The 9821-nt window shown below is 39.7% G+C and overlaps 1 protein-coding gene across 4 annotated transcripts in view; it reads left to right on the forward strand.

Moving 5' to 3' along the window:
* The window catches only part of PTPRB (protein tyrosine phosphatase receptor type B), a 129968-nt gene that overhangs the window by 113553 nt on the left and 6594 nt on the right, over window positions 1–9821 (forward strand). For 3 of the 4 annotated variants that reach the window (XM_086399958.1, XM_086399960.1, XM_086399961.1), the window contains one exon: window positions 8720–8840. In XM_086399958.1, coding sequence (XP_086256084.1) covers window positions 8720–8840 — 121 coding nt within the window. Of the gene's footprint in view, window positions 1–4102; window positions 4433–8719; window positions 8841–9821 lie in introns of those variants that run through there. The other variant, XM_086399959.1, reaches the window with a different exon arrangement.

Here is a 9821-nt window from a genome sequence, read left to right on the forward strand (position 1 = left end):
TAAAACCACCTTGACCCCCACATCCTCTTCTTGTGCAGAACATATTCATATCCTGCAGACCCTCATGTTATGTAACACATTTGGGAGAACACTGTCATCATTGCCTCCTATGGGCAGTGCCCACACCCAGGATCTTCTACCCCCACTGTCCTTTCATTATAATAATTATTGCACTATATTTTAAATATTTTATTATGTATTTTTTTTAAATACATGAAAGTAAGGAAAATAGTATAATGAGTTTCCATACCCAAACCCCAGTTTCTGCAGTCATCAGTATTCTTTGATCTTTTTCAATTCTTAGCCCACACACAGTGTTCCCCTACCCCATGACTTATTGGACTGTTTTAAAGGAAATCCTACTTATCACATCATTTCTTCCTTAAATACTGTGTATCTTAAAACATACATATTTAATAATACATATTCTATATATTATTAATAATATATATTTTATTCCATATATGTTTTACAGTTATATATATATTTTAAGTTAAGGACTTGTTCAAAAATCATGACCACAATACCATTATCATGCCTGACAGTTTTAATCATAATCCCTTAATATCATCCAATATCTAGTCAGTGTTTATCCCTAATTATCTCAAAAATTGCTTTTTACACTTGGTTTCTATTAGAATACAAAGTCCATACGTTGCATTTAGTTGAAGTCTCTTCTAAATTTCTTTTAATCTATAATAACCTTCCCTCTGATTTGTTTCCTATGCCATTTATTTGTTAAAGAAATCAGTTCATTTGTTCCATAGATTTTCCTACATTCTAAATGTGGCTGACTGCTTTTTCATAATGTATTCTATTTTTCATAATGTAAGGTGATATAATCCTCTATTTTCCATTATTTTTGTCAGCAGTTCATTGGATCTAGAGGCTTAATTAAGTCTCAGATCCTTTTTACCATCATATGCTTCATGGGTGGTACTGAGTACTTCCTGTTGCATCACATCAGGAGGCACTTCCTGTTTGTGTCCCTTCCTTATACTGATGAAACTGACAATGACCATCCACTATAACATTTCCAATCAGCCTTTCACTTAATGGTTTGGGCAGCCACTGATGACCACTGTCTAGTTCTGTTCTTTCATTAAGTGTTGTAGAATTACATCACATTATATAATAATTCTTTTCCTTCAACTTTCTGTACAAGACTACACGTTCCTAGAGGGTAGGAATTTGTTTCCTTTGCTCTAGCCTCAATATTCTTTTAAAATCTATTAAATGAACAAATATCCTACAGTCATGTTGCTAAAAAGTCAAGGCATCAATTTACAAATTTGTTTTCATTTTCAAAAACTCAGTTCAGTTCAGTTCAGTTCAGTCACTCAATCATGTCCAACTCTTTGCGACCCCATGAACTGCAGCACTCCAGGCCTCCCTGTCCATCACCAACTCCTGGAGTTCACCCAAACTCATGTCCATCGAGTCGGTGATGCCATCCAGCCATCTCATCCTCTGTCGTCCCCTTCTCCTCCTGCCCTCAATCCCTTCCAGCATCAGAGTCTTTTCCAATGAGTCAACTCTTCGCATCAGGTGGCCAAAGATTTGGAGTTTCAGCTTTAGCAACAGTCCTTCCAAAGAACACCCAGGGCTGATCTTCAGAATGGACTGGTTGGATCTCCTTGCAGTCCAAGGGACTCTCAAGAGTCTTCTCCAACACCACAGTTCAAAAGCATCAATTCTTCAGCGCTCAGCTTTCTTCACAGTCCAACTCTCACATCCATACATGACCACAGGAAAAACCATAGCCTTGACTAGACGGACCTTTGTTGGCAAAGTAATGTCTCTGCTTTTGAATATGCTATCTAGGTTGGTCATAACTTTCCTTCCAAGGAGTAAGCGTCTTTTAATTTCATGGCTACAGTCACCATCTGCAGTGATTTTGGAGCCCAAAAAAATAAAGTCTGCCACTGTTTCCACTGTTTCCCCATCTATTTCCCATGAAGTGATGGGACCAGATGCCATGATCTTCGTTTTCTGAATGTTGAGCTTTAAGCCAACTTTTTCACTCTCCTCTTTCACTTTCATCAAGAGGCTTTTTAGTTCCTCTTCACTTTCTGCCATAAGGGTGATGTCATCTGAATATCTGAGGTTGTTGATATTTCTCTTGATTCCAGCTTATGCTTCTTCCAGCCCAGCATTTCTCATGATGTACTCTGCATATAAGTTAAATAAGCAGGGTGACAATATACAGCCCTGACATACTCCTTTTCCTATTTGAAACCAGTCTGTTGTTCCATGTCCAGTTAAGCCATACTTAATTGTGATTTGGGGAGGAGGAGATCATCACATTATAAATCATCTTAAGAGGTGTTGGGGATAGAGGGCTCAGGCTCCATAGCTATTTTTAGAGGCTTCTTGGGCCATGTATCACTTCTGTACACCTGCCCAGAACTATGGAGATGCATTTTGGCAAAGAACAGGCAACCCCACCCCACTATAAATATCACTGGCTGACATCCAGGGCAGGGGCAACATAATGTACCAAAGCTTTCCCTCTTCCTCCTTGGACATAACTCCTCTTTTACCTATTATTTCCCCTTCCTCCTCCTAACCTCTCTGGGGATTCTGTGATTCTTATTCTTCAGCCTGACTTTTCAGTGTTCAAGTTCCCAAGAGTCTCTACTCAAGGCCCTACTCTTATTTCTCCCCATCTTCATTCTTCATATTTCTTCCATTCCCATGGCTTCAGGAACCACATACCTGCTCAGATCTCCCAGATCTCATTCTCCTTCCCCAGCATTCACCCAAGTACCTGCTTCATGGACAGTTCCACCAGAAAGTCTTATAGTCATCGCATCTCCAACACAAAACCAAATTCATTATTCATTTTTTTAAAAAAACAAACAACAGAAGCACTTCTGCTGTTTCTTCTTTTAGTTTCAGGTGATTGCCATTCATCTTGACCTTCACTTGTTTGCCCAGGCTGGGAATCTGACTGTTCCCAGAGACACATTCGAGCAATCATTAAGCCCTGTCCATTCTACCCAGCATCTTTCTCCTTGTTCTAGACTCTCTGCCCTTGCCTGGCCCTTTATCACCTCTCAGTGAGCCTTCACAGTAGCCTGCTCATGGCTCTCCTGCCCCCAGCTTCTGCTCAAACAGCTCTTTATCACCACTGCCACCAACAAAGTGCTCTGTCACTGTGTCAGCTCCCTGCATAAAAATTATGGAAAACTCTTCATTGCTTTAAAATGATTTTCAAGTTCTTCAGAACCTGGCTCCAACTTACTTCCCCGGTTTCATGTCATAATGCCACCCACCCCCACTCTCTTAGGGTCTGCCAAAATTAAGGAAGGTTTCCCTCTCTGGTCCAGAATCAGTGATTCTTTTGATCATGTTGAATAAAGATTTCAATAAGATAGAAATTTTTTCTTTCCTTTTTTCTCTATCAAACAAAATCCCAAACAATATCCAGACATTATCTGTCTTGCTTTAAGGCTCTGCTGAAGGTGGGCTCCTGCTACAGTCTCAGACACTCAGTCCCAGTACCGCTTACTTGGACCTGAGAGTGAGGGCAGAGGGGTGCAAGCCACAGCTGAGCTGCTGAGCCCGAGGGTGATGATTCCAGCCAAAGAAAAAGGACATTCTGACATCCCTTGTATTTTTTTCTGGGTCCACAGAGAGAGTCAGCATCAACTTTATTCTGCTTTATTTGGGAGACAAAGGGGTGTGGGCTTCACAAGTTTTGATCAATATATTAAAGAGCAAAGGCCTCTAAACAGGAGACATTAGACAAGGGATTTGTGAGTGTGACCCTCCTCCTTTTAGCCTAACTTGGGGCATGTTTCCTGCCTGATTCTGAGAGAGACATTAAAATGCTCTTGTTAAGGAAAAAGAGCTGATAGTCACCATCTGTCAATGTCATCTGCTTCCCCTGAGGAGGAAACAGTGGAATGTTGTGGGACTCAGTGCACATTTGGGGGATTCTCCTGGGAGTTTCCCATGACTTATGCACCCTACCTTTTAACTACACTAGACCGCTCACAGTTTCCAGAATATATGTACACTTTTGTGTTATTTATATCATTTGGAATGTCCTATTTCTTTGCTCAAATTCTTAACAAATGTCACCTTTTCTTTCTAGATCTATATTTTCCTCCTCCAAAAGTGAACCCGATGGCTTCTTCTCATGTATGAAGCTTTATAAACAATTCTGTCTTATGTTCATCACCTTACTTGTTCACATACCTGCCCTTCTGCTAAACTGTACACTTAGAGACCATGAAAGGCTCTAAGTACAATCCTATAAATATTATCTCATACTACAGATATTGGTGAAATTGAATGGAACTAAGGCTTCACCAGCTTGCTGGACAGAGGGGGGGAAATGAGCTTTTATGATGTGAAATTCATACATTAGACTTCGTCTACTTTTCATTAAGAATAAAGCGGGGAGCACATTAAAAATCTGAAAGGTTTTAGGAGTAATCATTTTCAAAGGGGTATTCTGTTGGGAAAAGAAGAATTTATATTTAAGACAAAGCAAATTAATGAATATTAACTGGTTTCAAAGCCCAGAGTAGATCATTGTTGAAAAACTTATTAATAAGGCATAGCATACGAGAACTCATTCACAGCCAAACTCCAAGGTCCCAAACTCATTTAATATCCCATTAGAATTGAAAATGTGATTTATGCTTTGGATGGGAGGAATGAGGGAAGTGTCAGTCTCTAATCTGGTAGTTTTCAAGATGAAGAAAATGACTGCCTGTACAAACAATCATTTTCAGGAGAGTACCCTTCTCAAGTTTTCAAGATCATAAGATACTCATAACAAGTAAGCTGAGTTTGTGAGCAGAATTGCAGAGAATAGTTATTAATATTAACACAGACGTCACTTCTGATTGGTTTGTTTCTCTGAAACGTTCTAATCTCATGATTATACCAGACCTACATGATGAGTTCCCTTGAGTAGATGACCATGCACCCAGGGATAATGCCTAGTGCCAACACATAAAAATAAATACCTGTCCACTTTTAAAGATCATTGATGAAGACAGATTTATAGTCTCCCTTTGTGTCTCAAACCTTGAAAATACTCTAAAACTGACACATGGATCACCTTAAACATAGAGTCCAGGAATGTTTTTCGATATCCATCTAATTGGCAGCAATACAAAATCTAATACAAATCTTTAATGGTCAAAAGAAGTTAGCTGTAGAAGAGACCCTTGCCGCCTTGTTTTACAGATGCAGAAACTGAGATCACTGTCTAGTGGTGGTGATAGATCCCTATCCCAACTGGTGGCAGACCGAAAGCCCAGAGTCCTCGTCTGAGGAGTACTGTGTCAGGAGGAGAGCCCAAGGCCGAGCGCCGACATTGCACATTCATTCCCTGATTACACAGCTTGGTTGGTAGTAAGGAAAGGAGCCAGTGCACGTGTTTAGCTGCTTATGGCTGAGCTTCTATGGTCAGTGAAGGTCTCTATGGTGTCCTTTTGGTCACCGAAACACTGACTCTTCCATATTTGTTTCTGTTTCAAAGGTAGTTTCTAAACCGCAGACAAGCTGCACCATGCTCCTGTACCCAAATGGTGATTCAGGGCACTAACAACCAACCCATATCATTGTGCCCTGGTCAATGGCACAGACAGACATCCAGAGGAGACCATTTGCTTTTCCAACCTAGAAGAGTCTGATTAGGCTTCAGAGCAACACAAAGTCTGTCACTTTCTCACACAAACATAATCATTGGGTTGGCAAAAAAGTTTGTTTGGGTTTTTTCATAACATTTAATGGAAAACCCAAACAAACATTTAGGCCAACCCAGTACGTTTTACTTGCTTTCATACAGGTTGAAATGACAATGTGCTGAATTGCTCCATGACTCTTTTTATGAAAATAATCTGATATATGACCAAATTTCCTGGCTTAAAATTTGGCTGAAATCTAATTTTGTCTTGTTCTTTATAACTCACTTTAAGCATTACATTTGGCTAACTTCTTGCTCAAATTCTGACCCAAGGAAACATGTCAAAGCAGATTAGAAATTTGAACTATAAGAACTCTTATCTCTTTAAACAGAACCATTATCAGCAGACTGTGAATAAAAATATTTCAAAATGTCACTGTATTTGTAAAGAATTTAAGCATTTCCAACATCTAAAATTTTTTTTAAAAAACTGCACAAAGGAGAACACAACTTCTCCAAAGAGACAGCAAAAAAAAAAAAAGTAGTTCCCAGATAGGTAACAGGTGGGGCTACTCTCACTGTGTAAGCCTTCTTAATGAAGTTGAAAGAGGGAAGTGAAAAGCTGGCTTAAAATTCAACATTCAAAAAACAAAAGATCATGGCATCCGGTCCCCTCACTTCATGGCAAATAGATAGGGAAACAGTGGAAGCAGTGACAGATTTCATTTTCTTGGGCTCCAAAATCACTGTGAATGGTACTGCAACCACAAAATTAAGACACTTGCTCCTTGAAAGAAAAGCTATGACAAACCTAGACAGTGTATTAAGAAACAGAGACATTACTTTGCTGACAAAAGTCCATATAGTCAAAGCTATGGTTTTTCCAGTAGTCATGTATGGATGTGAGAGTTGGACCATAAAGAAGGCTGAGCACTGAAGAAATGATGTTTTCAAATTGTGGTGCTGGAGAAGACTTTTGGGAGTCCCACAGCAAGGAGATCAAACCAGTCAATCCTAAAGGAAATCAACCCTGAATATTCATTGGAATGACTTGTGCTGAACCTGAAGCTCCAAAACTTTGGTCACCTGATGCTAAGACCTGACTCACTAGAAAAGATCCTGAAGCTGGAAAAGACTTAGGGCAGGAAGAGAAGGGGGCAGCAGAAGATGAGATTGTTGGATAGCATCACTGACTCAATGGACATGAGTTTGAGCAAACTCCAGGAGATGGTGAAGGACAGGGAAGCATGGCATGCTACAATTCAGAAGGTCACAAAGAGTTGGACATGACTTAGTGACTGAACAACCACAAAGCCTCTATGGTTTTCTGCAGTAAGCCAACATCTTTGAGATTCTTTAATGACTCAGACTCAGATACTGAGAACCAAGATATGCACATCTGTTGTACAACCTCTTTTTTCTCACCACACCACCCCCACCACAAAGAATGAAACAACACGGTATGCAGTGACATTATTTTCACATTCAATAATGCAATGATTTTAGGTTTCATCTAAGAAAATTGATGTAATGAAAAAAGTACGAAGTTTGGGCTCACATACCTGGGTTAAATCCTAGGATCTCATTTCTTAGCTGTGTGACCTTGGAGAAGTTACTTATCTTCTCTTAGTTTCTACTCATATGGATCATTATATCTACTATATGAGGTTGTCAAAGTAATTAAATGAGATAATTCATATAAAATGCATAGCACAGTGTTTGGCATTAATTTTGTATATTCAATAACTATTTGTGGAGGACCTACTATGGTCAGACATAGTTGTTGGCCCTCATAGGACATATTCTAAATATGCATGTACCTAAAAAAGATGAATAAACACTGCCTTTCTGCCTTTTTTCATCCTCTTCTCTGTGGTAAGGGAAAGTAGTCACTCTTCTACATACTAGAAGCCATTCAGTTCAGTTCAGTCACTCAGTTGTGTCCAACTCTTTGCAACCCCATGAATTGCAGCACGCCAGGCCTCCCTGTCCATCACCAACTCCCGGAGTTCACCCAAACTCATGTCCATCAAGTCGGTGATGCCATCCAGCCATCTCATCCTCTGTCGTCCCCTTCTCCTCCTGCCCCCAATCCGTCCCAGCATCAGTCTTTTCCAATGAGTCAACTCTTTGCATCAGGTGGCCAAAGTATTGGAGTTTCAGCTTTAGCATCAGTCTTTCCAATGAACGACCAGGGCTGATCTCCTTCAGAATGGACCGGTTGGATCTCCTTGCAGTCCAAGGGACTCTCAAGAGTCTTCTCCAACACCACAGTTCAACAGCATCAATTCTTCGGCACTCAGCTTTCTTCACAGTCCAACTCTCACATCCATATATGACCACTGGAAAAACCATAGCCTTGACTAGACGGACCTTTGTTGGCAAAGTAATGTCTCTGCTTTTGAATATGCTATCTAGGTTGGTCATAACTTTCCTTCCAAGGAGTAAGCGTCTTTTAATTTCATGGCTGCAGTCACCATCTGAAGTGATTTTGGAGCCCCAAAAAATAAAGTCTGACAATGTTTCTACTTTTTCCCCGTCTATTTGCCATGAAGTGATGGGACCAGATGCCATGATCTTCATTTTCTGAATGTTGAGCTTTAAGCCAACTTTTTCACTCTCCTCTTTCAAGAGGCTTTTTAGTTCCTCTTCACTTTCTGCCATAAGGGTGGTGTCATCTGCATATCTGAGGTTAGTGAAGGGTTATCATGAAATTTGCTAACCATTATAGAATCCCATTACTGTTGAGGTTTGGAGAGAGTCCCTTGTCTTTCTTTCTTTTTTATAAGTATCTTGTCTTTTGAAAATTTTTTTTAAAAACAATTTTATTGGAGTACAGTTGATTTACAACTGTTTGTGTATAGCAAAGCAAATCAATTATATGTATAGACATATCCACTGTTTTTTAGATTTCTTCTCATATAGGACATTACAGAGTATTGGGAAGAGTTCCCTATGCTTAATACAGTAGGTCCTTATTAGTTATCTATTTTATATATAGTAGTTTTCCTTAACTTTCTTATGCTTGAGAATTTGCCTTCCTCTGACATGTCTTCTGCTTTTTCGTAGTGTCAGTATGTGTACCTACATCAGTGTGTAAGAGATGTTCTCAGAGCAAGGAAGTTACGGAGTGAACAAGAAAACCCTTTGTTTCCAATCTACGAAAATGTGAATCCAGAGTATCACAGAGGTAGGAGCTTACTGCACTACTTTATAAGTTTATTTAGCAAAATACAGTCTATCTGGAAGCCATTAAAAACCTCAAGCTTTCCCAACACGCATTGATCATTTCTTCTCCCCAAAGGTTTGAGGGAAATGCCCTCAAAAAGTGGCAACAAGGAAGAGAGGCTGAGTGGGGAGGGAACCCCCCTGGTGGAGCACAGGTTTCACGTGGTCTCTCCTCCTAGGCTTGGAGTGCCCTCTGTTCAGGACTCGGCTTAATATTTCTAAGGAATAAGGCTTACTACTAAAGAGGATGCTTTGAAATAGCAACTGGGAGTTCAAATTGTAAAATCCCATTGGAGAAGAACTTGGCCATATGTATGAAGGTCCTTATTATGTTCTTGTCATCCAGTATTTCTATTATCACCCTAAGTACTGAAAAAGCTTCATGTGTGAAGCTTTTCATAGTTAAAGGTCTGAGTGAAAAAAACATAAATGTTCAACAGTGGAGGACTAAGCATACCGTGGTGCATTCACTGAGTAGAACACAATGCAGTCATTAAGAATATTTTTAAGGATATTATAATAGTATAGATTTTCTCATAAATAAGTAAGAAATGCAGAATGTTAAACAAACAAAAACAGCACATAGAGGAGAAAAAAAAAAAGACTGGAGAGAAATATGCATGCTCAGTCACTTGGTCGCGTCCGACTCTTTGTGACCTTGTGGACTACAGCCCACCAGGCTCCTCTGTCCATGGGATTTTTCAGGCAGGAATACTGGAGTGAGTTTCCCTTTTCTCCTTGAGGAGATTTCCCGATGCAGGGATCGAACCCGTGTCTCCTGTGTCTCCTGCATTGGTAGACAGATTGTTTACCACTGAGCCACCCAGGAAGCCAGAGAAAAATAAAGAAATATATCACAGTATTAAAGAAAATTTCTCTGAGCAGTAAAATAACATATCATTTTTCTTCCATTTTATGCTATTTCTGAATTTTATAGAACAAG

This window comes from Bos grunniens, chromosome 5 (assembly GCF_055505025.1).
Source record: "Bos grunniens cultivar Pamir isolate PY7600 chromosome 5, Bosgru_T2T1.0, whole genome shotgun sequence".
Classification (NCBI taxonomy): Eukaryota; Metazoa; Chordata; class Mammalia; order Artiodactyla; family Bovidae; genus Bos; species Bos grunniens.